General features: G+C 46.8%; 2 protein-coding genes across 4 annotated transcripts in view; one reads left to right on the forward strand and one right to left on the reverse strand.

Annotated features, from left to right (window-relative positions):
• myadma (myeloid associated differentiation marker a) lies at positions 1–22,283 on the forward strand. Of its 2 annotated transcripts, none has more exons than XM_088637747.1 (3): positions 1–157; positions 16,739–16,861; positions 18,536–22,283. In XM_088637747.1, the coding sequence occupies exon 3, from the start codon at positions 19,168–19,170 to the stop codon at positions 20,056–20,058; it is 891 nt and encodes a 296-aa protein (XP_088493873.1). In that variant the 5' UTR covers positions 1–157; positions 16,739–16,861; positions 18,536–19,167; the 3' UTR covers positions 20,059–22,283. The 2 variants fall into 2 exon arrangements, with proteins under 2 accessions (XP_088493873.1, XP_088493876.1); XM_088637750.1 differs by lacking the exon at positions 1–157 and adding an exon at positions 12,905–13,111.
• Positions 21,905–27,329, reverse strand: part of LOC148660019 (E3 ubiquitin/ISG15 ligase TRIM25-like) — a 9,438-nt gene continuing 4,013 nt past the window's right edge. For both annotated transcript variants that reach the window (XM_088637639.1, XM_088637638.1), the window contains 4 exons: positions 26,748–26,978; positions 26,612–26,634; positions 24,377–24,522; positions 21,905–23,545 (listed from right to left, as the gene is read on the reverse strand). In XM_088637639.1, the coding sequence (XP_088493765.1) occupies positions 23,010–23,545; positions 24,377–24,522; positions 26,612–26,634; positions 26,748–26,978 (936 nt within the window). In that variant the 3' untranslated portion in view covers positions 21,905–23,009. The remainder of the gene's footprint in view (positions 23,546–24,376; positions 24,523–26,611; positions 26,635–26,747; positions 26,979–27,329) is intronic.

Here is a 27,329-nt window from a genome sequence, read left to right on the forward strand (position 1 = left end):
TTTTCGAGGAGGTTAGCTCAATGGGCGGGGTCCTCTCTCAGCGGTGTCGGTAGTAGAAAGGCTTATAGACAGGAGACGCAGTGGCATTCGCCCTGTGCAAGCTGAGAGAGACAGGAGAGGGGATATAGACGAGCTCGGGCAAAGACAAGGGACCAAGGTAAGGTGAAAGGACTTTTACAGACATTTTCGAGCCGCGCCGCCTAGGCCAGCCATCCTGCAAAAGTGCTGCCGAGCTCCGCTACAGTAACCGGTCAGTCCCGGCGTTATTGTAAGGTGATGTCATTTTTGGCAGAAATATGTGTCTGGGTGAAGCGATATAAAATAACGCGCCTTATTTAAGGGGGTTGGGGTGTATAATAAAGTTTCCAGCTAAAACACTCCGTGCCCAGTCCGAGAGCTGACGTTTTTAGCGATGCTACCCGCTTCTCTCAGCTTTGAGGCGGATATACTGTAATAATCTCTGAGGTTTGTGTGTTCAACCCCACAGAGTTCGCCAGTGAGCTGAGGGCAGAGACAAAACGAGGGTTTCTGCGCCGCATTGTGGCGGCAGTTGGGTGTGGGAGGGGGGTTATGTAAACTTTAGTGCAATGTTATGGTCCATTGACGATGCTATTTGTAGCAACAACGGAATGTCGCATCACTCAGCCGGTACCTCCTTTTAACTACAGGCAGAGGGGCGCGGCGCTTCAAGACGGTGTCTGGAGCCCGCTGCGTGCGCGTAGACGGAGGGGGTTTCGTTTTCTGTCTTTAATGGAAGGAAAATGTATCCTTCTTCGCTGCCGTATAGCAACAGGTCCGCTTGCGATTGCGTCTCGAGTTCAGTTTTAGGGGGACGGAAAACTGCGCGCCACGGGAAGGCGCTCGCTGGAACTTCTAACACGGCACTTGAATTTCATTTAATATTTTGAGTTGTTTGGTGCTTTGACTCGAAGCAGCTTGTACTGCTTCCTACAATCTTCTGTGTTTTGGTGAAACGAGTTGAGTAGAGTGTCTCGGGAGCAGTTCCCCATTCGGGATTCGAACCCGTAACCTCCCAGTTTCTTGTCCAAAGCGCTGACCACTTCTCTCTCCAGCTACTGCAGCCTCCTCCCTCCTTCCACCCGGAGTGTTGGGAGCTGTACGAGTTCCTTATTAACCTATGTCAGTGTCCATTCCCTCATAAATTCGTGAAATTAGCTGTCCTGTAAATTAATAGATGATGAACGGGGGAGCAGCTGCAGGGAGAAAGGCGCCGCGCTGGAGGTGAAAGGTCGAGTGATATGCGAACTGTGTTGTTTGCACAACATCTGTGGGGTCAGTCCAGACGAAAGATGGGATGATAAACTGGGATGGTAAAGATGGGCGGAGGGTGCAGGATTTCTAGTTCTCTTTAAAGTACAAGGATAACTTGTTAAAGTGGTCTTATTAAGCCAATAATTAGCTAATTTCGGTTGGTTCTTCAGAGCCGATTTAGAGCGAAAAGCAGGATACACGCCCCCTCCCAGACCTTCACCTGGCAACCAACACATTGTGCATTTGCTTGTGAGAATGTGGACGTTAATGTCATGACAGTTTGAAACTAGAGGTGATGTTTAAAAAGTTTGCCACGACCTCGGTGATAGCATTTTTTGCCCCTCCCAAACCCCTAAACGTCTTACAATGGCCGGCTCACATGCTATCGGCTCACAAACTGTTCAGCGCCGCGTTGCAACTTTCTTCTGTACCCGTGCTCCTCTAAAAAAAAAAACTGAAAATAAAAAATGGGACCGACATCAACGTGTTTCACACTCCGTGAATATCAGCGCTGTTTCTTCTGAAACCACAGGACCCGATACGGGGCCGTTTCTTCAGAACTCTGAAATCCTGTGCGGTCACAAAGAGGCTGTAAAAGTGCAAGAGGAAAAACGCTATCTCACCCCCGGTGAAACCTTGGCGTAGATTGTTTGATTGCAAATTCGCAGGTTGTGGGCAGCACTTTTTGAAAAGTTTTGTTTTGGCGCTTGGCCCTGACTGTATGAGTAAGGCCAGCTGGGATCCCTGCTATAAAAGTCTCTGGCTGTGGTCTGCAGCCTGGTTAGATTTTGCAAGACTTCAGGGGCTGTCTCCACCCACGCAGAGTGGCAGGGAGTGTATGTTGCCTGAGACATGGGTTATTTCTCATTCTGGCAGAAGAGCAATCTCTTCATGTATGCAGACTACCTCGAGTCCTTTCTGCCCTCACTGTTTGAGTTATCTTCATAATGTGAACTTTCTGAATATGGATTTTTCATGACTGATGAGGCATCCTTCGCGTTGTGATGGAGTTATACTGCGGCTTGATTTTACAATAATTTAGCATTTACAGTATTTTAAACTTTTAATGTAGACAGACCAGAGGTCACACAGCTCCTAACGGGAAACAAGGAGACACCTTGCACCAAGGAATAGACCAGAAAGTGGCATTCTGGCCACTTCCCTTGAAAGGAATTAAATGGGATGGAAAAATCCACACTATCACTGACAGACTCTGATAGATAAAATATGAAGTGGATTGTTAGTGCAGCTTTCTGATCATCGAAATAACAAATAAATAACCTTCTATAACGTTTCTGGTTTATACAGCTGGACTTATATGTCCTCAGAGGCTGTGAAATACAGTAATGAGTACTTGAACCAATGTTCCCTCTAATTTTTAATGGCCTGTGTGTGCAAATTATTTCCCCAGTGATGAAAACGTGTGTGCACTAAGTTGAGTGTTAAATTGTGAACCTGGAATTATTTTTCTTCAATATAGTCGTTCTCATAGAAGCCTAGAGATCCAAAAGACCGGGACAGCGACTCGACGAGCCCAGTCAGAGAGACTGAGTGCCGAGCGAGCAGGAGCCGTGAGGAACGAGATGAGACGAGAGCACAGATATCGCTGATCGAGTAGCAGTAATACTGCACACAGCCGAGCTGGGCCTCTTGCAGCCAGTCTCACGTGGTCAATTCAGCATTTCTCAGTTGATGACTGTGTGTGTTTTATTATCATCATATTTTTGGGGGAATTTAATTTTTTGTGAGCAGTTCAGTTTCCTACAGTATATGCACTGATTTCATAACCTGTGTGCGCGCACACACGCACACAGTTTAGAGGGAACATTGTTTGGAACTCAGAGTATTAGTTGCCACCTAATAAAAAGATTAAGCTATGTGCTCTATATTGCAGTATGCTCTAGCAGGGGTGGCACAGTGCTGTGGTCTTGGGTTCAATCTCTCACTTGGGGTGCTATCTGCTTTTGTGTGTTCTCTCCATATTTGTGTTTGTTTTCTCTAGCAGCTCCGGTTACCTCCCGCAGTCCAAAGACAATACTGTACTGGCAGGTTTTTTTCTCTTCTGGGAAAACTGGCCCTGGTGTGAGTGTATTTCTGTGTTTGTCCTGTGATAGACTGGCGTCCTGTCCAGGGCGTACCCTGCCTTGAGTCTGTTGCTTGCTGGGATAGGCTCTGGCAGTTAGGAAATGGATGGACGTTCTAGCCTGATTAGTGGGTGGTTACCTGGAACTGTGTAACATAGAATTAATTGCCTTTTCATAAGAAACAGGAACTGATTTCACGACATCCAGCTGAGGTTTCCCCTGTGTGTAAAACTCAGGATGTGTATCTTAAGGATCAGTAGCAGCAGTGGGATTCTGCCACCTGCTGAAGCCCCTGACAGTGAACAAGCTCTGGGCATTTGTCCATCATGAAGAGTGAGCCTGGTGTGTCTCAGGTGTGTCTTCCTGATCGTCAGCTCCACCCCTCGCCTGGGCCTTTTCCTGGGGAGGGGCTGTGAGGGTGCTGTGTGTCAGTCTCTACATACAGGAGATTCCTCTGCAGTGAGACAGCACACAGGGGGAGGGGAGATTCATGCAGCATACGCCAGCATATCCATTAACCCCAAACCCAACCTCCCCCCTCTCTGCTTGTGTGTTTTGTTGAAGAGGAGGGGGGGGGATCACCAGGCCTTGTACGGTCAAAGCAAACCACTGAGCTATTCCACCTTGTGTGCAGCCTTCCGGCCTGCTCAATCTTCCTGTGTAACTTTCAGCTATCAGGGTGTGCGTGTGTGAGTATGGTTTGTGCTACCTACAGCGCACACACACACACACACGCTCGTAGGACTAAATTAAAACTAATGCAAAAGCAGGATGGAGAAAGGGAGGCAACTTCTTGTTTGCTGAAAAAGTCCCGCGCCGACGAGCAGGCCTGTGTGTTTGGAAGCGGAGTCGAGATCCGCGAGAGCCGCCACGGCGCAGCAGTCAGTTTAAACCCAGTTCAAGACGCTTATAGTCTTGCTTTTAAAAAGCACAGCATAAAAACCGGCTGATCGCGTGTCCTTAACCCATCTTCACTCCAGCATTCTGATTTCATTCCGAAACAACCTGAATTTTACATTTTTTCCCCCCAGTCAATCGTTTCATAATTGCCATGCTTTCAGGTTTAATGACATTTTTGACTTTGACAGAACACAGGTATCATCTTGACTTAACTGGCCCGACATAATACACTACAGGCTCCCGGCATGCATTTGTAGAAGGAGATTACATTACCATTACCATTACCGTGCCACAGAGACCATACAAACGCATTTCCTGACAAGGATGGTAATGAGTAGTGAGAAACAGACTCTCAGAAACTAGGAAAAATTACGTCTATGAGCTGAATGGCATCTGCGGAGGATTGACAGTGGAGAGGATATGAAGGGGAATAAGAGGAGAGTTGCATGGGAGGTTCAGGAATTCAAACGGGTGTGAGTCAGGGCATGCTGAGGTCTCTTCAGGAGGGGGCTCGGCACCCTGGCTCTTTTCTGGTGTCGTCTCAGCTCTGTAAACTTGGCCTGAAGCGATTCCTGAGGTACTTAGCGAAGGAAGGAGGGGCACGGACGCAGCAGGCTTTAAAAAAAAAAAATCAAAAACAAACTCCAGATGTTTGGAGAGGCCAAACAAACAAATCAGCGCCCTTCTGCTTTTGGTGTCAGGTTGTTTTTTTTTATGAAACCACGCAGGCTGTCAGATTGGTGAACACGCGGACGCTGCCTGGCTCGCCGAGCTGTAATCTGTCACCTGCGGTGTCTGCGTCTGCTTTCCGTCATCATCATCCTCATTGGCATTTATACAGTCCCAGTCAATGTGGTGCTGCAGTGCGCTTTGGAGAAAGGAGAAAGTCAACACAAAGCAGTCGGGTTTTAGCATTACCGGGGCAGGGGCGCCTCCTCCCATACCTCCTTCACAACCGCTCGACCTGGGGCTCGAAAAGCGTTTCAACAGGCTCGGCCTGTGCCGTCTGTCGTCTTCCAGAACGGAAAAGGAAAGCCTTGGCAGTATTTTCCTTTTGCAACAAAGGAGCACGTCTGGATCTTGCCCGGGCAGAGGTAGGAGCTAAGTGCAGCCGAGTGAGGGAGGTGTGCTGACAACACCTAGTTGTGTTTGTGGATCTTGGCAAGTTCAGCAGGGCCTGCTGGGAATCGCTGGCGCTGGAGGCCTCCTGACGTCGAGTCCAGTCTGACCCTTGACCAAAGTGCGCCGGTTTGATCCAGTACACATCTGATGCCCTGAACTGAGCGCAAGCCCTGTGCAGCGATCCCCGAGAGGACCGCAGGCCTTCTGAAAAAGGATTGGCCCGACCCAGTCGAGACCGGATCAGGTTCCGAACGCGCCCCTATTTTGGGGAGAGCTCGTGAACCCGCCAAATCCATCTCCTTCAGGGTGCCGGAGATTGTTGCTGCAGGAGAAAGGGCCAAAGAGGATCTCTGCCCATTACGCACTCCGGCACAGGACGTGATCCATGTATGTTTTCACCTTTATTTTCACACTGAGTTAACGCAGGTAAAACTAGCGCAAGAAACGGATAAGAAAAGCTCATTCTTCTGAGCTCTAGCTTAATGGAGAGCATTCTATTACCTCTCTGGGCTCTTCTTTCCCCTTTCCAATACCATGACCAGCAATCTACCAGTTCCTTCTTACCGAACAAGCTGAACGGCCCTTCTGTAACCTTGCTTACATTCTTAGTTTAGCAACAGCTACTTTATTCCTGTGTTTTGAGCCTGATGCTCTAGTTGAATGGCCAACTTTCTAATAATGTAAGAATGAAACCCACATCCAAATCCAATCACCCCCCCTTCCCAAATAATTCCAGCATTCAATTGACTGCACCTCCTCCACACTAGTTTCGCCCAACCAAAGTGAAATCTGTAACAAGAGAGCTGAATGGTGAAAATCTCCCTGCAAGTTTTTCTTGCTCATTTCCCTAGCCTGTTCTGCAGATTTTTTTTTCCTGTGATGGTTCAATCATTACTGACCGAGAAGCTCCCCCACGCCTCCATGTCTCCCTCTCCTCTTGCTAGCAAAGAGATTCGTTATGCCATAACAACATTAAGGGAAATTAAATTTGCGAGAAGCACTGTGCTGCCTGTGACCCACTGGAAGGGCAGAAAAACCGAGAGAAGGTTCACTGAGATCGGATCAGCCTTGGCTGACTGCAGAGAGACATTCTCTGTCACAAAACAGCCTTTCTTATTTTAGGACACCACAGTTTTAGTTTGTTGCTTTTTCCCCCTCCTGCTCAAATTGTCCAGGGAATGTAAACTCCAGCTCACCCAGCAAAATCCTGTTCTGTTTTTGATGCATTTTCTAATATAGCTCTACGTTACAGAGACATTTCTATGGAATTTTTTTATGAAGCCAGAGATATTGATAGTACTTAGTATGACAGTTTAATTATCTCTATATATAAATGAAATCACAGAGGTTGTTTGGTTCTGTCATGGCAGTGTAATTCCCAGTAGCCCAGAATTGTTCTGCTAGTGGAGGCCTGGCCTTTTGGCATAGTGGAATTCAGCGTTGACTGACTAGGTACTGTGTGACTTACAGTATGAGGTGGGGCTCATCGGTGCTAACTAGCCATGCTTTGACTGTGTTGTTTTGCTGTTGTGTCCTTGTTTTGAACTGGCAGCTGCAGTTATTTCTAATATCGAGCCAAAAGAGTGTAGTAAGTCTTGAACCAGACTATATTAAGGGCTTTGCACCACCTAAGAGATCAGCGTCTCATGCTGGGGGGAAAAAAAACCTGCATGCTCGTTGGGAATGTGGCTTCACGTGGGACTGTGGCTTAACTGTGCTTTTGGACAGGTCACTTCCCTGATTCTCTGGATTAAGGGAACTGCCTTTGAGCCCTCTCCTTTGCTTTTGGTTCCTCCAGGTTGCTTTCTCACTTCTTCCATGATTGTGACAAACGTCTGTTAAGCTGACTGTTCCTTGACCCTTCGATCGACAGGCCTGGGAATCCCTTGTCTGTGAGAAATAGGAAGCTCAGCAGTGAGGGGCGGAGGTGAGCAGCGAGTTTACTGTGATTGGAAAAACAGCCCTCAAAATGTCCCCAGCCGCCTCTTTGCTGCATACAAGCCGAACTGGAGCGCGGATGGCGGATTCGCACAGCGAGGCCGTTCGCAGATTATCGCATCGCGTGAGGCGGGCGTCACTTTGGGAAAAGCTTCAAGTTTCGCTTGTTACCAGCCGCGGGGAAGCCACATTTTGGTGGTGCCCTCGCAGTGTGGTGAAGGTTTTTCTTTCAGTTCATGTCTTGCAGGCCGCGAGGAGTGGCAGTGCTTGTGGCGGTGAAGGACGCGCATGTCATAAAAAAACAATCGGCACTCTCTCGCAACTCTTTCCGTCTCGGGGGAGCAAATAAATATCCACTAAAAAATGTACAAACCAGAGGTTCTGCCGTCACACAACTGTTCCTCTTTAGAGATTTTCTTCATTTCTGAATCAGTACTGAAAATGCCAGTGATCGAGTCTTAATTAGAACCTCAAAACAACAACAACAGCGTTTTATAGAGCAGTGACTGAGTGTAAGGTTGATTTTAGTTCTTGTAATTTGTACTATAACAGTGTTTAAACGCATGCTTACTGTTAGTATCTGCTAGTCGTAGCTGATTTAAAAGACGGTGAAGACTCGTGCAGAATTCAGTTTCTAGCCTTACTGTTGGAGTGACAGTTATGTATGTGGTGGTGTTTAGTTAAGGGCTGATGCCCCTGCTGGGGAAACCAGCCTGTGTTTTTTCCTAATCGTAACCTTGCCTTGTTACATTTAGCTTCCTGAACATTTAAAAGCTTCCTGTTTCTTTTTGAAGCTTGCAGGTCTTGAAATTGCCTCGCTTGTGTTTGGCGCGATTAAGGGAACGGAATTTAGTTTTGGGAGATTTCTTTTGTTTCTGCTGTTCTTTGCAGCCGAATCTATTCTCATCCAAGGTGCTTTCCAGGTTAAAAAAAAAACAGACTTGTTATATAAAGATGCGTATTGTAAAGTGAACAGAAAATACTTGTGCAGAGTAAAATTGAGATTAAGAGTCTTAACATCTGATAACAATATGTCAGAATCATATATCCAGTAGAATAACATCTGAAAATACTGTAGGATAACGCCAGTATGCTAAGTTGCATTTTTTCCACCTCTGTAATAAATTAGGTACTCCCCCGCGACTCTGAAATGGAAAAATCGGTTAGAATATGGATAAATCCTCATGGTTTTCCTCTTTCCCCTTGACTTCTGCTGCAGAGAACTACACTCATGCCATGTAGTGGAAGTGCCCTGCAATATTACAGTTATCAGCGTGGGCAAACCATGATCTTATCAATGACCAGTATAGCACAACGTGGTGAAACAGTGCAAGATGGGTCGCTTTGTGTAACAATCTCCAGGAGAAGATTGTGTCACTCCAACAGTAAGGCTAGAAACTGAATTCTGCACGAGTCTTAACCGTCTTTTAAATCAGCTACGACTAGCAGATACTAACAGTAAGCATGCGTTTAAACACTGTAATAGTACAAAATACAAGAACTAAAATCAACCTTACACTCAGTCACTGCTTTATAAAACGCTGTTGTTGTTGTTTTGAGGTTCTAATTAAGACTCGATCACTGGCATTTTGTATCTACAGGAGAAGACGTTACCATGCATGGTTTTAGCATGGTGTTCTTGCAGAAGAGTTTTTTGTATCGCTGTCTATCTATAGCGGGGGGTGAGCCTAGATTGCCTACAGCCGACCGAGTCCAGGCTCTGAAACTCTCGCTGGCTGGCTCATGCTGTGGGTGGCACCCAGCTGGAGGTGGCACGACTGCGACTGGCATGGGCATTGGGGGTGGGGTATGTCCCTGCTGCCCACTCGCAGCTCCACACAAGGTATTCTAGTGAAGTGTGCCGAGTGGGCGCTCGGCTGTCTTGCGGCTTGGTTTCGTAGACTAGAGAGGACGAGGAGCGTGTTTTCAGTATCCTTCTCCACGTCGGAGAAAATCCCAAGTCGATTGTGCTGGGGGTTTCCAAAAGTGCCGCGCGAAGGCAGGCCGAACACGATCAGTGATCAGATCATTGTGCACCCCAGGAACAACCAGCGTCTTGATTTCGCGTGGGCTGACGAGGGCAGGGATTTTATGAGGCATCTCGTTCTGGGTGGGGGGGGGGGGTTTGAGAGAGATGGCATCTTCTCGTGCCCCCCGCCCCGAACATGATTCCTCACAAAATGCCCGAACCAAAGCCTTTCCTTTCAAGCAACTGTTCAATTTGACGGGAGTCCCCATGTGTTTCACTCCCAGCGTTGTTATCCAGGACCCTCCGTAGTGCTGAAATCCACAGAAGTGCGCCGGCTGCTACTCGTGCTGCTGAAGAGAGGGAGGGAGGGAGCACTGGGCCCACTGTAGGAAAACATCTGGAAATAATCAGAGGAAGGAAAGTCTGACATGCAGAGAGAGTGGAGAGAGGGGGCAGGGGAGAAAAATGGGCGAGTAAGCCTTTCTGCTTTTGTGCATCGCTGGTCTTTGTCACACCCGGGTTCGGAGGCGATTGTCGACATCAGTCGTATTGAAAGGGGCTGTAAATGGATCGTTTGGGGAACACCGACGAGGCTCCTCGCAGGGGAGAAGGTCAGAGGGGGCCGAACAGCCAGCCTGTCGTTTGTAGCCGCGCCCCTGTTCCACTGCAAGTGGCCGTGTCACACCGCCACAGGTACCAGTCCCGGGTTTGGACAATGAAAGGCCGGACACACGCTGGACGAGTCTTAAAACTGACGGCTGGTAAAAAAAAAACGGCCAGCTGGAAGACCCCGCTGAGGCCATGCTCGGGTTCGAGCCGTTGACCAAGAGGCAACTCATGGTGCCGCCGGGGCAGAGCAGTGGCTCAGTGGCTCGGGATCTGCACTTGTGGCTGGAAGGTTGCCGGGTCAAATCCGGCAGCTGGCAGAGGAATCCTACTCCATTAACCCCAGCTGCTCCAGGGGTGCTGTATAAATGGTTGGCCCTGCGCTCTGACCCCCAGCTTCTCTCTCCCTGTCTGTGTGTCTCATGGAGAGCAAGCTGGGGTCTGCGAAAAGACAAATTCCTAAGACAAGAAATTGTATATGGCTAATAAAGTGATCTGATCTTTCTGGTCCGGAGTCTCTTCCCACCACAAGTCCTTCTGAATAATACGTGATTCACGGGGTCTGGGGCGTATCCCAGTTAACTGAAGAGAGGAACGGACTACGCCCCAGGAGGGACATTGCAGTCCATTGTATTTGAACCCTCGGCCAGCAGGCATGGGTACAGTACCTTCTACTCCAGGACAAGAGAGTAGCTCCTAGTTTGAGGGCTTGAGCCCACGGCTTTCAAGTCCCAGGGCCGGGGCAGTGACCTCGTCGGGGTATTGCAGATCGTCTTGATGAATGCAATGCAGTCTAGCAGCTCTTGAACAAAATTTAGGAAATGATGCAACATTCTCCACAGTGAGTCATAGAATTGTAGCAATTGCACATGTGGCTCTTACCAACTAGATCAATGACTATTGCAACTGTTACTAACCTTATAAACAACATTGTGACTATTACTAACCTGATAAAACAACATTGCGACTATTACTGACTAGATCAATGACCACGGCGGCTAATACTTACCAGATCATACAATGAGCAGACAGAAAACTGTCTAAAGTGAGCAATCAAGCATCAATGAGCAATGCAATGCAATGTGTGGTGCAAAGAGTCTCTCACTTCTGTTAGGTGAGAGCAACAAAGATAATCAAAGCTCTGCTTCAAAATCTGGACTGCAACACAGGAGAGAGGTCTGCCTGCTTCAGGATTTCAGTCCAGAGTCTCTGGTTCGTCCCATAGCAGGAGGCTGGAGCTCACTTGCTAGGTGCGTGAAAGGAAATAAGTGCATTTTGCAGAGCAGGTGAGCAATGAGAGCTTGCAAACACCCCCCCCCCCAAAAAAAAAAAAAATAGAGAAGGAGAAGCAGGGACTGATTTGCGGTTTAGAAGTGAGTGGGTGGGAAATCAAGGACTGCTGCAAGAGTTCCTTTAACCAGGTGCTTGATACAGTATTTCAAATGTTCAAACATATGTTAATAATCCAAATAAGAACAAACATCAACACTACCATCAACAATACAGTAGTGATGATGTCCTACAATTTAATACAAATCTCTTATAAATCTAGTTCAATGCACATGAATATAGAATACACTATATGTGTGTTTAATATTTATGAAACAAGCATATTTCTGATAGCTGTGGGACTACCTTCCCATGAGTGGAAGATTTAAGGACCTGCCTTATTAATTCTAGCTGTTGTACATTCTAAGGTCACAATATGTTAAAATGTGACTATCCAGTATGCATCTGGCACAATGTCTGAGCTTATCCAGAGCTGTAAACTGTTCTGTTTTGCTTTTCACTGCTGTAAAGCCAAAGAAAAAGCAGCCTTTTCTGAATTGAAGTCAGATTAACCAAATAAACATAATTCAACAATCACAGGCAGGGACCTGGTAGGAGCTGTGTAGTAATTAATTTGCCTATGATAGGCAGACATGTGTCCAGAGGTTGTGGAGATCTGGACACCCACATTGTGACCGTCTGGAGCTTGGTATTTCTAAGAGTAGAGCAGAGAATCCTCTTATGCTGTAATCAAACCAAAGAAGTTCTTTTTAAAATGCACAGATAGGAAAAGGAACAGTGAAGGACTACTCAACCAAAGAGGACAAGCATTTGTTTAGTTTTTTGTGGGAGGGCACTTGTGTTAATCTTAATAGCATTTATTTGAATTCCATCCATGCATTTTCCCCAAACACTGTTATCTAGTTCAAGGTCACAGGAGAGCCGGAGCCTAACCTGGCAAGCAATGGGCAGGGCACACACAGATACAAACAGGGCCAGTTTTCTCAGAAACCAGTTAACCTACCAGAACACTTTTGGACTGTGGGAGAAAACCAGTGCGCCTGCTGGAAATCCACTTGGAGAAGTACAGTAATAATAATGATAATATGATAATGTTTCTTTATTAGCCCTATGCAATTTTTTGCATTAGGAATTCTTCTTTTCACATACCCCAGCTTTTCTCCATGGAGACACAGACACACAGACACACAGACAGGGAGAGAAGCTTGGGGTCAGAGCGCAGGGTCTGCCATTGTACAGCACCCCTGGAGCAGCTGGGGTTAAGGGCCTTGCTCAGGGGCCCAACGGAGTGGGATTCCTCTGCCAGCCGCGGAATTTGAACCGGCAACCTTCCAGTCACAGGCGCAGATCCTTAGCCACAGAGCCACCGCTCCGCCCTAGTGGAGAACATACAAACTCCACACAGACAGCACCCCAGGAACTGAACCCAGGGCCCCAGCACTACAAGGCAGCAACTCGAATCACAGTGCCACTTGTGTTTAATTCCATTCTGAAGCAGTTTTGAATGGCAGGCTATTAGGGGCCTTTACTGGGAGTAAATTAAAGGCAAATTTTAATTCCAGACGAGAAAGATGGGCCTGGCTTGTACTCTTTCTTGTGTTTTCATGGCACGTGTTTGTCATAAACTTCATTATCACTGCAAGTCACCGGGGCAAAAGAATGCGAGTTAAGGCGACGAACAACGAGAAGAATCTTCTTAAAGATCTAGCGGCGAGTGCGGCAGCCATTATGATGCAGGATGGCTTTACAGAGGCAGTGCTCCCAGCGAAGAACAGCACAACGTGTCTGGAGAACGCCCTTTGGCTATGTTTGAATAACAACTGCCAAATTGAGAAAAAAAGGAAGGTCCTTCTGGAAGGACAGCGAAGAGACGGGCAGAGGGGAACAGCATGGATTGAGCCTGGAGGAGTGGAAGGTCAGCGGCAGGAATGTATGAGTCACGCTCGGTTATTTCTTCTTTCCACAGTCCATAAATGATATTCTCCGGTGGTTTACTGGGGGGGGGATCAAATTCTAAAGTTTCTGTGTCACGGAGCCGGCCAGCGCACAAGGACCGGTCGCGTACCTAGTTTAAGCAGGAGAGCGAGGCTGGGGAATTTACTCCATCAGGGTGGGAAACTTAGTTTGAATGCCTGCGCCCTGACGAAATCTGTTTCCCTTGCCTCGGAATCCGGCCTGGACTCGTGGAAAAGAGCTCGGCGAGTGTTTACATTAGCTGCCGCGGCCCCCTTTGTGTAAACAAGCCGCACGCTTCCAGGAGTCGCGGTGTCTTCGCTCGTCTGAGCTGCGCCGGAGAGAAAGCTATAAAAGGAGAGATCAGCGCCCATCCAGAGTTAAAGGCGAGATGGGAGTGGCGATTCTCGTCCGGAGACCAGGACCAGTCAGTGCTCGATGGCTTAATCAATCTCCGGCGGTTTAATCAGGCAGTTTTGAAAGCACCAGCAAAAATGTCTTACTATCCCATTCTTTTTTTTCCCCTTGTGTAATCACTGATGTTTTAACGTTTCAAGCGGTTCCACACGGGCTGGCGGTGCAAACGGAATTTTCCTGGGTGTCTCGCAATTTTTTTTTTTCCATCCCCGCGGTCCCAATCTGCAATTTTGTTTGGGTTGCTGGAAACAGAACAGTTGTTGTTGGCCATTTATTTCCCATTTTGTAATGCTAACAAGCCCTTTACACAGTCCCCATTGATGAGTTCTAATGTTCCACTCCAGTCTAATTACTGCTGGCTTGTTTAATAATAATAATAATAATAATAATAATACACCCCTACTCTTTTCGAGAAACAGCCTGGGATTTTTAATGACCACAGAGAGTCAGGACCTCGGTTTTACGTCTCATCCGAAGGACGCCAATTTACAGTATAGTGTCCCCGGCACTATACTGGGGCATTAGGACCCACATGGACCGCAGGGTGAGCGCCCCCTGCTGGCCCCACTAACACCTCTTCCAGCAGCAACCTTAGTTTTTCCCAGGAGGTCTCCCATCCAGGTACACCAGGTTTAGAGCAGTCGAACAAGCTCATCACAGCACCAGTCAAGAACTAAATAAACCTCGTCAAAATGGTGATGCCACCCCCTCCCCGCCCATTACTATGGTTAGTGGAGGTGCTGTTTTTAAAAAAACACATCGGAATAATAAGGATCTCTTTCGGGTCCGCTATGTTGCGGCTGTACAGCTTTCCTTTTTGAACACGCTAGTCTGTGTGAAGTCACACTAAATAAGGCCATGAGCTGCTATTTTTCCATTTTGTTCTCCTCACAGAGAAAATCATTCAGGAGTTTGTTTGCATTAAAGGAGGGGGTGGTTTTATTTTCTGCTAAATTTGCGCCCCGATTTCTGAAAACCAATGTAAAAGTTTAACCGCGAATTCGTCAGGCCAGCCAGTAAGTGCAAAAAGTAAACCTATATCGTTTATAAATAAAACTTAATAGATTTGTCTAATGTTAATAGTTCTTTTTATATTTAATTTTTCATATGTAATTTTTATATATATAAATCTGTTGTATTTATGATAATTAATATTAACATTTACTTTTATATTAGTTTGATGTATTTTATTATATTATCTTTAGAGGGTATAGTGCAAATCTTTGTTTGGACAAGGCTTAAAAAAAGAAGAGACTCGCCGTGTTAAAAGACATGAACAAGGAAAAATTATTTTTTAAAACATTTTCGATCATGCAGTCATTTGGAATGTAATTTTCCTGCTAAAAACTATACATATCCATCCATTTTCTAACTGCTTTATCCAGGCCGTAAGGGAAACGGAACCTGTCCCCTCAAACAGTGGGTACAAGGCAGGATACACCCAAAAGCAACTGCTGAATAAATAGATAAAGGACTATTATATAAAGAGATGTTGGAAAACTAGGCAAGATTTCTACTACAGCACAAAATACCTGTGGGGATATTTATTGGTCTGACCTGAAAATGATGTTGATGTTCCAATAACAGCTGAAACTGCGCAAGTGTACTTGAGTTTTACAGTGAGTGTCGCATTAATGTGGGGTCCCTAACAGTTGAAGACTCCTAGAGCTTTGCGGTGAGTTGGTGTTGAACTGGGCACTGGCCAGAAGGTGGAAACACATGGTGTTATTGAACAGTCATTTGGGCGGAGGTCTAATCTCATACTTCCTCTTCTTTGTAAGGTACTGTATATGAAAGCTCCCTGGCTGTACACAGCTCTGTGCATCTTTACTAGCTCCCCTTTCTCCACCTCAACTTCACCCTTTTGCGGCTGCCTCCCTGGCTCATTCCTCGTGAGTGAGGGGCGATGTGACACTGCTGATCTCCGACCAGCCCTGTCATTTCAGCCAGATGAGTCCAGACCCAATTGCTTAGCACGCTACTCCTTTATATTCGCCAGCTGTTCATCGTTGCGATTTGACTAAATAACTAGAAGTTCAGAGGTTGGCACCTGTCCGGGCTGGGTCTCGAATACTCAGGCAGGTTCTTCCTTGTGGGTAACAGTAAGAACAGTGCAGTAAGAGTGTACAGGAGTGATATCACTCCCCCGAAAGTGTGCCATGTAGGAGCACCTAGTCTGTTGGCACAGCGGAGTTTGCATCTGGCCAGGGCGTGGCTCTGCTTCAGCCCGTGAGTAACCATGATCAGACCCTGACGGGAAGAGCTGAGCTGCACGTGTTACGCCTACATATAGGGCGGCGCAATCTGGAGGCTGCACTTCTGCTGGGGGAAAGCTGGAGTGCAAACGGAACCAGATTTGAACCCGGGGCCCTGGAGCTGTGAGCAGTGACGTGAAAGCCCTACCCTACATTCAAGAGTCAAACCCATTATATCACAAGCCTTGCTGGAGGGGGTTAGAGCTTCCTGGAGATCCCGGGACAGCGACGTCACCGTGACGTCACCAGTGGGCATCGGCAGTCTGTCCAGCTCCCTGTTCCACACATACAGGAGCTATTCAGTCAACACTGCTTCTTCCCCCTAGGGCCTCCCAGACTGCTGTCTGCATTCAGGCCTGAAAAGGTCTGCTGGTGGGACTCATTACAGGCAAAAAAAAACAGTCTCCGAGGCGGGGAGGAGAATGGGATGGGGGTCGGTTGCACTCATTTTAATTCTGGAAAGAAATACGAATGGGTAGCATTTTGCTGGCAAACGAACTGAGCCGGCAGGACCAGATGCCTTTTCTCAACTCAACTTTCTCAATAAACACATTAAATTGCCCCCAACCCCCTTTTCTTGCGTTTCTGAGCTGCTATTGTTTAGACACGTTACCTGTTATTTTTGTCTGTTCTTGTTGGATTTTGGAATATTGTTAAAACGGACCAGATTTTATTTTGGAAGGATTCCTATGTGTTTTTAGCCCTTGTGTTCACAGCACAGAAGCACAGAGAGCAGAGGCTCAGTTTTGTTGTTGTCTTCAGTGCCTCCTCCACTGATACGATCTCTAACTCTGGAGAATACAGGAGTCCAGATCTTTACGCCTTTGTGGTTCGCGCAGCCTGGCTCTAACATGGAACTGACCGTTGCGATTTGAACTTCTCTCCAATTCTGACTCCTCCTCTCCCTTCCTCTCCCCCTTCTCTGTCTGCAGGTGGTATTTTTCCTACGCCTGCTGCCATTGGACTTCCTTCCAACAGGAAACACCAGGGAGTCCGAGAGGACAGAGAAACCACTGTTCATTACAGCTCAAGACATACCCAGGGAGACGTGAGAGGTGAAGAACCGGGGCCCTGTCTTTACACAAAGGGTGGTAGGGGTGGAACAAGCTGCCCAACTATGTTGTTGAAGCCAGTTCCCTGGATTCTTATGAGAAGCTAGAAAATACCCACAATATCAAATGCAGATTCGGTCTGTGCTGTAATTTTGTGTCAAGATGAGCCAACCGAGTCACAATCCTCTGGATACTTGAAGAGAAACCCAGATTTTAACATTGCTCTTCAGCTGGAGGGATTAAAATGATCAATAATCCTTATATCCAATTAAAAAATAACGTTTTCATGTGAAGGTCCGCTGGTCATTGCATCACAGGATATATGCTTTGTTTCACCAAAGGGTTTAAACCTTCTAGGATCAAAGACCATGGGGAAATCTGTTGGAGATCTTAAAACATTTGGGATGCTTCATAAACTGTAGTTTTAATCATCTAAGGAGAAAGTGGAGATCAAGGGAAGTGACTCTTTTTGATGTTCTGCCCCAGAAGCTGAAAAACAGCTTTTGTAAATTATATTGCCTTCCTCAAAGTTTTTGCCTCATGAGCTTGACATGTTCTCAGATGACAAGGCTGCAGGCTCGCTTTGCCCTTAACCTGGTGTGGTGTCTCCACCATGTGGCGAACATGGAAAACTGCACGGAAAGGATTTTTTTTGCCTGCTGTGGCCAGCACTTAACCCACATACCCACCCAAGTCACCTCCACATGCAATCCTTTATAAACTGTTAAATAATGAAGGATTTCTCACCCCCGAACGTGGGGACCTCCACACCTGCTGGTTTAAATCCTCAGCAGAGCTGTTTGCTTAATTCCATCATTGATTGAGCCAAAGCACTGCCCGGTTGAAATCTTTATAGGCATTTTTTTCTGCTCAAGGAATGAGGATCTTGTTTCAGGAACTCAAAAGCGGAAAAAAAATGAAAACCTGTGGTGCAGGTGCAGAATTGTGTTCCATGATGTAATTGAATAAATATTTCCTACTGCTGTAAATTTCTCTTTGCTCACAGGATGACAGCAGGCAGATGCATCATATGGTGACAGCATGGGCTTTGATACTAGTCAGGCACAGTTAACGGTAGCCCCCATGCACCCCAGTTAAAAACCTGTTGACAGAGAACTCCTGAGCTCAAAATAAGGATTTTGTTAGCAATTACTCATTTGCTTTTACAATTCTGCCTGCATAAACACATAGATACTTACATGTACAACTAGCATGCTACACAACATTTCATGTGCTGCATTTTAAATTCAACATGCCGCAACCTGGCGCAGAGTTTAGTATTGCTGTTTGATTCCCATGGTACTGTGCTTGGAGTTTGTATGTTTAGCCCTACTTTCACGTTGGGTTTCCTTTGGGTGCTCCAGGTTTCTCCCACAGTCCAAATGCTGGTAGGTCAGTGGGCTGCTGGGAAAATCGGTGTATCCTCCTTGTGCCTGTTGCATGCTGGGATAGGCTCTGGCTCCCCCTGTGACACTGTATTGGATCAAGCAGTTTGAAAATGGATCCTCGGATCCATCCACCAAGAAACATACTATAGTTACTTGTTTGCTCTACGTGCGTGATCCTGCAGTGGAGCTACAAAAAAAAGCAAGGTTGTATGATATTCCCTAAATCAGTCTTCAGTGCCTCGCTGAGAAATTCCTGTTGACTCGTCTTTTGTCATTTCTCTTCCTCAAGGCTGCTGTCTTGCCTCTCTCCCGAAACTGAGACGTCGCTTCGAGAAAAGGGGGCTGCCAGCCGTGACTCCCACCAGCGAGAAAAGAGCTACGGAGGCCTGAGAGACTGGTCCATTCCCAAGAACTTAAGACCTGAATTCCCGGATTGGGAAGATAGCGGTTCGAAATCGGCAAAGATCACCAGATTTCCTATCCTTGTTCGGAGTTCCGGTTGTCTGTTCTGCACAGCTTCCCGTTTGATTGCCCATTCCAGCGCAGATTGGTCCCTTTTGTAACCTGCGTCATCTGCTCCCATTCAGGGCTCTGCTGTTAACTTGCCGTAGGAGTTTGTCTCTTGTAAAGCCACTCGGCGTTTCTCAAAAAGCTGAACACACAGCCACACATTCCCTGGTGAGCAGACAGAAACGGCTGTGGTGAGGTCCTGGAGTCAAAGACACACACAAAATCACAAGCTTGCCCAAAGCGTGCATATCTTTAAAGTTAAGAGATTTCTTCCTGTTCAGTAGAGTTAGAGCACAAAATCTTTGTAGAGGATTTCCAAAACAGACCATTCTGATAGCTCGGTTAACAGGACACCCATACTTTCTTTACTTTCCAAGCGTTTCCGGGAAAAGTTTCACGCCAACAGTCAAGATGCCCGTAGTGATTCCCACCCTGCAGTCCTCTCCTCTGCTCTTTGCGCGTCTGGCGGCTCTGGTTTTGTCCTGCGTGGCCTTCAGCCTGGCAGTGCACGGGGCTCAGCTCGGCCATGGCACCGGCGACTGGTGCATCTTCTGCTGGAGCTTCAGCTTCGCCGGGACGCTGCTGGTGCTGCTGGTGGAGCTGTTCGGCCTGCAGGCCCGAGCCCCCGTCTCCTGGCGCAACTTCCCCATCACCTTCGCCTCCTACGCCGCCCTGCTCTGCCTCTCGGCCTCCATCATCTTCCCCCTGTACTTCCTGAAGGGCTACTCCAGCACCTACTCGTCGCGGGATTATCGGATCGCCGTGGCCGTCTTCTCGTGCCTGGCCACCCTGGCCTACATCTGCGAGGTGTCCATCAGCAAGGCCCGGCCCGGAGAAGTGGCCGGCTACATGGCCACGGCGCCGGGCCTGCTGAAGGTGTGCGAGACCTTCGTGGCCTGCGTCATCTTCGTCTTCATCAGCGACCCGGTGTCGTACGACGACCACGCCGCCCTCAAGTGGTGCCTGGCCGTCTACTGCATCTGCTTCATCATCTCGGCGGCCATCATCGTGCTGTGCGTGGGGGAGTGCACCGGCTGCCTCCCCTTCCCCTTCGCCCGCTTCCTGAGTGCCTACGCCCTGCTGGCCGTCCTCATGTACGCCACCGCCACCGTCATCTGGCCCATTTACAAGTTCGACAGCCGCTACGGAGGGCACACGCGGCGCACCTCCGGGTGCAGTCAGACTGTCGGCCTCTGCTACTGGGACAAGCTGGTGGCCGTCTCCATCCTCACCGCCCTCAATTTCATCCTCTACCTGGCCGACCTCTTTTATTCGGCTCGTCTGGTTTTCGTCAAAGTGTGATCCCCCTCCCCCCCCCTGCACCCCTTCTCCGGTCTTCTCTTCTCTCTGCCCCCTCCCCGTTTGCGGTGTGACGTGCAGCAGGAGCTTTCCAAATGAGAAAACGAGTGAAAGTATCGAACGCGCATTTCCTCGGCTTTCCCCGTCCTCGAGTTCATTTTCGTCCGCCTTCTCGCTCTGTTCCCAAGAAACGACTCTGGATCCCACCGCCAAAGGTTTGAAAAAGTTCTCTCGCGAAGCAATGTATTGTTGTAGGTTAAAGGTTGTGCTGTCCATATTCAACAGTAGACCCACGTGTAATGTTGACGTTCGGAAGTCCCACAGTTGCAAATCGCGATACAACTGTGCTTGAATAAGCTGTTCCCGTGTTCGGTTCTTGCCAGAATGATACTGACAATGCCAACAACTACACTTGGAAAATTTAGATCTGTAGAATGGAACTGAGCTCCTCAGAAGCCAACAAATGCCCAAACGTGCTTAATTTGTCTTTTTTTGTATTTTTTATTCAAGCGAATCTGACCAAATTCCCATCACCTCTTGTGCCTTCTTGACAGGATTTGTCAGGCCTCACTTGGACAAAGGTTTTTTTTTCCTCCAAAGAAGTATACGAGTAGTAATTTCTTTTTTTACTGCTGTTTTTTATTGCGTACATATAATAATTCTAGTGCAAAACTGTCTAATTTTGGGTCTGTCCGAAAGGCTGAGTAGTTTCCGTATCTTGGGCACGACGTGATGTCCTGCATCACTGCTTCAGGTTCACACACACACACTTGCGGTGGGGAGCCTGCGTCGTTTTCAAATCAACCAGCAAGTCCCCAGAGAATTTGTCCGATTTCCACAATGCCTTTCGGAGATCTTCAACCAAATCAGAGGACAGTCGCTCAGCTTTTATACTTGTGTCCAACAAGCAGTTTGGTACCATTTCTTTTTTCTTCTTGTTCGAAAGCCTGCAGCTCCAACCCTCAAGTTCCACGAGGCTCCTCTGTTCATCACCCTCGAACACGGCTGATGTTAACGCCCCCTCACGCAGAACGCCAGAGCACGGACACGCTTTGCCGTCCGTTAACAGAGAAAACAACTGTTAACAATATCTAGAAACGAATTTCCGGGGAGTGGAATCCCAAGGAAGGTCAGAGTTTGACTGTAAGGGAGTCAGGTAGGATGCACATCATTAGGAAGAGGGACAAGCTATCCCAAGACCAGAAATCTCCTCCTTGGGTTTGAGTTCCAGCTCTGTCACCTCGCTGATAGTATTTCCTAAATTGAACAGCTTCACACTTTTCCTGTTTTCCCAAAGCAATGACATTGTAATTGATGTAAGACTCATTTCTTTCCTCTTCATTTTTAAGATACATTTTTTTTTTCCTTCAAATCATATTTATGTGCTATTACCTTTTTTAATGGCTTCTTGATTTCAGTGGAGACCTTTGCGACATATCCTGCCCGCTTGGTAGTTTTATTGAATTATCTGTAACTTGGCATGGATGTGTTAAAAAGATGACAAGGTGTACAATTTGTATGATTTGCATAAAACAAAACAGAAAAGGTCAAACCTGCATCTGAAAAAAGCTTAATTTTGATGGTAGTTGAGAAGTAATTTGTAACACTAGCCTTTCACAGACTACTGAAAGTCTTTGACAGACCAGTTTGCTTTAGGTGGAGTTGTTTCTTTAGGTGTCTGAAGTCACTGTCCATTTTCTACCAGCCAAAACTCACAGATACAGCATGTAAGAAGGAAAATTTTGTTTTTGTTGGAACTGCATCAATCGGATTAACAACACATTATATTATCAGTAGAGATAGCATAATGTAGTAGACCTACATATCCAGAAAATGAGAATACAATACCAAAGATTTAACCAAAGATTTATTTGGGTTCTCAAACAGATGAAGTGAAACATTTGACCAATTTTGGAAAGAAAATGCAGCAATACTAGAGAAGCAGTGTGTGTGTATCTTTGTTTATAGACGTTTGGGGACACAGCTAGATCTGCTAGACACCCCAAAATGTCTCACACTTCCGTCGTACAATGAAGTGACTTCGGGTACCAATGGAACTAGCCTTACGAAAGATCTGAACCTTTACAGCTGACCTTAACATGCCTCGGGACACACTCTGTTCTTTCACATTTTATATGCTTTTGTATTGCAGTATCATAATCTGTACATGTAGTTGCCAAAACCAGTATTACTGTACTATTCAGTGTTGAATAAAGCAAAGAAAATGACATTCTGTGCAGATGTGATTATGTATTTAACCTGCATCGTTTTCAGCTCACAGGTTTCCTGAGTAGTTTAGTTGTTGTTTGGAGAAACAGAGACTGCTATTAGAGGCTCAAATTTAGATGCTACTTCGTACAAGTTCAGTGTTAGAGAGGCAAGGCTTTTCTAGGTCTATTCAAAGTGTTAGGGTTATTTTATGTCTAAGAGAGACTTTTCATGTTTGTTAATGTCACAGAACTGACCAGGAAAGGCTGCATTATTAAAAAAATGTACAAGAAGAAATTTAAGTAAGAAAGGTAAGTTTTGAGAATTACCGTAGAAGATCTAGAGTAGTTTTGGGTGAGCACCTATATTTGTACACACCCATCATCTGCAGTATCTAGCATGAGATTTAATAGTACAGACACCAGTGGTTATGAGTGATGCATTAGGAAACTTTGTAAATGAACTGTTCAGCTAGAGTTACAGGTGGGGGCTAGGCATTGCACTGCAGACCCCAAAAGACAGACAGCATCTCAAGGACTTGGTCAGAAGTCATTTCATTTGCTGAAATAGTTAAAGTAGGTAGATATGTAGTCTTGAGAACAGAGAGCGCGCTGCACAATAAAACTGGTTGCGAAACAAAACTAATGCGGGGATTAAATGCCCTAAAATCACTTAATTCTGGAAGAGCTGCATTTTAGTGTGCTGCACATATGAACGCAGTTTCACGTGTATTATACTAATTCTTTTCACATCTTTACGATTGAGATGCTGCTTACTCCTTGACCGGAAAACACAGCAAACCCCAGGCAGACGGGCTGGGTGAAGGTGGTGGAGAAGGTGTGTAAGTGGGTCAGTGTGTCTCCCACGTCGTGGAGGGACACAGTGCCGGCACCGTAGTCCAGGGACAGTGCCACCCTGCTGTGGGTCAGAGTGACTGGCAGAGCTGTCGCTCTATTGTCGTGCCAAGCTGATAGCTTTTTCTCATTCATTCTAATGCTCCACGAATCTTTACCGCGCCCCAAGCACCGACCATCTTCACGCCCTTTCCTCTTAATGGTGTTGTAGGCAACACCTACTCTCCAACCTCCTTGCACCTCTATTTCCCAGTAATGAGTCCCTGAAGAGATGCTCTGTAAGGTCAGAACTTGCTCGTAATGCTCAAATCTGTCTGGGTGGTCAGGATAGGACTGACTTCTGCCAACGTTTGTCGCTGACAGCAGGTCATCGGAGATCTTTATAAAGGGGTGTGCTGTGTTCACATCCAAGGCTGGCAGGTCACCACCTGAAACACAAGACTATAGACTTACACAGTGCTGTATTCAATTTGAATAAGATGTTGTTTTTTTCCCCAAGATAACTCTCAGGCATGGCTGCAACTCATTAAGTGCCTTGAGTAAGGTCCACTGCACTGACCAGATGGGAACAGTGGGCAGGAGAGGGGAGACAGAATTCAGGCACAGGCTCTGGTGGAAGCAGACAGGGTAGATAGCCAAGAGTGAAACTATAACTGCAACGGAAACACACAAACAGAGATATAGTCAGCCAGGCAGGGGTCAAGCCAGGAGGAACAGAACTGAAGTACAAGGGAGGATCTGAAGGAGAGTCGTAACAGGCCGGGTTCAAAACACAGGAGTGGTCACACAGGCAGTCCGAGTACGAGTCGAAACCGCTTGAGAGATGGTCAGAATGCAGGGAAAAATCCAAACCCAGGGTCAGACAAAGAGATTCAAGCTGAGGAGTTCAGAACTAAGAGTACAAGCAAAAACGCCCAGACTGGAGAGGAAAAAATGGATGACTGCCAAAGCCAGGCTTAAATATCTGACGGAAACGGACAAGTGTACATGTCAGGAAGGAAACAGGTAAGTGTCAGCTCAATTGGGCATAGGTGGTATCGATAATACACTGGATCTCATCATCACGGCAACTTGGCCGGTTGCCTTGGAAATATGGGTGCATGAGTCAGTGTCCCCATGGGTACAGCAGCCTTGCATTCACTCCAAATAATGGTTGGTCTCAAATAACTAAAACTGCTAAAATGTCCCCCTCAAACAATGCAAACCACATGTGGTGTTTTTATAACACCGTATATCCATACAGCATCTCCAGGACTCACAGCATCTGCTCTTCAGCTGCCGTATCTGCACCAGTGCGTCAGCAGTGAAGTTCCTGGATCTGCTGTCCATGACTCCAAATGTCTCTTTCCGGTTCAGGTACACTGGATCAGGTTTCAACAGAGGAGTCTCCAGGTCTTTACAGATTCTGTTAATAAGGCAATGAATTATGTTACAATATTACAATAACATTAAGTACCTATTAAAATAGATACTGTTGAGTTTTTTTTTATTGGAGGTTACTGGATAACTATACACAAGGTGCAGACTCCTCACAATGAGATACTGAAGAACAAGCGCATTTTCTCAAGGTTTCTTATCATATTTCAACGACTGCTGTGTGAGGTTCTTTACTAACGATCGACACCACACAAGTCAACAACAGTGGTCTGTATGTGAGTGTAATTCGCTATCAGGACTCATTAAAGCCACTTTATTCAAAAGATACCTACAGTATTTATTGTATCTAGAAAATACCATACAGAACTGCTGCCTAGTCAGTGACATATTTTTAAGCTCCATTACTGTTACATCAGTTCCTTTCACCAGTACTATAGGTGTTTCTACTGCTGCTACTAATACTACATACCCTATTAATGCTACTTCTAAATCGACTGTCACTCTTCCCCTGTTTCTGCTGCTTCTACCCGTTTCTCCTACTGCTACCCCTGAGACACACTCCTCAGATTAGGATCCTGTTATTGTAGCTGGACGTCCCACTGAAGGACATTTATGTACCTGTCACTGCACACTGCCTAAGAGGGTCTCAAAAACAGTAATCAGTTCACTTAGGTATAGCCAGCAGCCATATCACTCTGCAACTCACAGCTGGCAGCCCCACTGGAGCTCAGCAGGTGTGAGCCTGGTCAGTACCTGGATGGGAGACCTCCTGGGGAAAACTAAGGTTGCTGCTGGAAGAGGTGTTAGTGGGGCCAGCAGGGGGCGCTCACCCTGCGGTCCATTTGGGTCCTAATGCCCCAGTACAGTGATGGGGACACTATACTGTAAACAGGCACCGTCCTTCGGATGAGACGTAAAACCGAGGTCCTGACTCTCTGTGGTCATTAAAAATCCCAGGGTGTTTCTCGAAAAGAGTAGGGGTGTAACCCCGGCATCCTGGCCAAATTCCCCATTGGCCCTTACCAATCATGGCCTCCTAATAATCCCCCTCTATGAACTGGCTACATTACTCTGCTCTCCTCCCCACTGAGAGCTGATGTGTGGTGAGAGTACTGGAGCATCATCCAGGTGGGGCTGCACACTGGTGGTGGTGGAGGGGAGTTCCTATTACCTGTAAAGCGCTTTGAGTGGAGTGTCCAGAAAAGCGCTATATAAGTGGAAGCAATTATTATTATTATTATTATTATAAACTCACTAATTGTACTGCTGAATAATTAATTTACTGTATTACTGAATAATTAACTGACTAGGATGCATTTTAACCAGGATTTAATTTGGAACAGAAATGGAGCCACATTGATCTGCTGAAGGTTACAGTGTAGTGTTTGTCGTGGATCTTCACGAAAGGAGACTGATTTGAGTTCAGAATTTGTACTAGTAGTTAAAATATCTTGCACTAGTTGCCATTTTTTTTTTGGTTCTTTTAATTTTTCAATAAGGACGAGGAGTTACAAGAAATACAAGCTGTTTGTGTATGTCACGATTGTAGTCCCTCCTCCTTAAGGGCGCTCCGGCTCATTTCACTTTTGGACTTAATTCTGTGCACCTGCCCCTTGTTCCAGCCTCCTTCCCGTCCCCCTTAAAAACCAGACGCTCAGTCAGTTCCGGGCTCTGCATCCGATTTCCATATCGTGCAAGCCCGGGTCCTGATGCGTCTGGCTCCGTCATGTTTTTAAGTCTCTGTCTCTGTTCCTGTTCTTGTTCCCCCTGCCGGATCCGACCCGGTTCCTGGTTTTAATCCTTCGTCGTGGATGGATCACCAGGCCATGGACTCTAGCTTGTTTTTGGATTCCCTGTCTGGATTATTTTTGAATTGTTTGCCTCGGCCACACCTCCCCTGTGCACCAGTGCACTTTGGACACACCCCCCTGTTTTCATCCCCGTATTCCTGGATGACTTTTCCCCCAGTGTTTCCTCACTATTCCGGATTGTGTCGTCCGCATAGTGTCCGGAAAGAACTGTTCGTGACATGTTTTCATACTGTAGTCCCTGAACAAATCTACCAAAGATGGAAGTCAATCACCCTACTAATAACACAAAGAAAAACAAGAACTTACTTGTCTCTCTTGGAGTGAAATATCTGTAAAACAGATAGTTTTTGTTAGTGGTTTGTAAAAACTGAGGCCAAAAAGAAACTGTCAAAAGGTTTCACTGCCTGATCATGGAAATAATTTCTATCTGATACTCTCTCACCTCAATGAAGCTCAGTGGATCAGAGATTTGCAGCAGCGCGTTGATGTCTGCCCTGATGCTCTCCAGTCCCTGCCTCTCCTGTTTCAGAGCTCTGTGGTTCGTCTGAAGTGCTTGGACTGCATCCCTGCTCTGTGCCTCACAGTGCTGCCTCAGCTCAGACACCAGAGAGTCCACCAGAGCTCTCAGCCTCTCCCTCAGCTGCTCCAGCCCCTCCTCCACCATGGGGTTGTTCTGGGAGTATAGAAAAAAATAGCTTAACACCATTGGTTCCCAGCCCTGGTCCTGGAGGGATGAGGTGGCTGTGGATTTACATTCCAGCTGGGCTCTACCTCTCTAGTGCTCATTGATCTGCTTGATTGTCCATCCATTCTTCTGCTAATCACACCATCCAACACAGGGTCATGGGTAGCCAGAGTCTATCGCAGCAGGCAACAGGCACAAGGCGTCATGCACACTGGATGGGATGGGAGGCAACTGCACAGCACACACAGAAACAAACACACACATGCACACAAACACACCAGGGCCAATCTCTCCAGAAGCCAATTGATCTACCAGTATGTCTTTGGGCTCTAGGAGGAA

Source organism: Lepisosteus platostomus, chromosome 6 (genome assembly GCF_059453375.1).
Source record: "Lepisosteus platostomus isolate fLepPlt1 chromosome 6, fLepPlt1.hap1, whole genome shotgun sequence".
Taxonomy (NCBI): Eukaryota; Metazoa; Chordata; class Actinopteri; order Semionotiformes; family Lepisosteidae; genus Lepisosteus; species Lepisosteus platostomus.

Bases quoted from the DNA above. Each gene is read 5' to 3' on its own strand.
- myadma (XM_088637747.1), top strand. From the start codon at position 19,168: ATGCCCGTAGTGATTCCCACCCTGCAGTCCTCTCCTCTGCTCTTTGCG.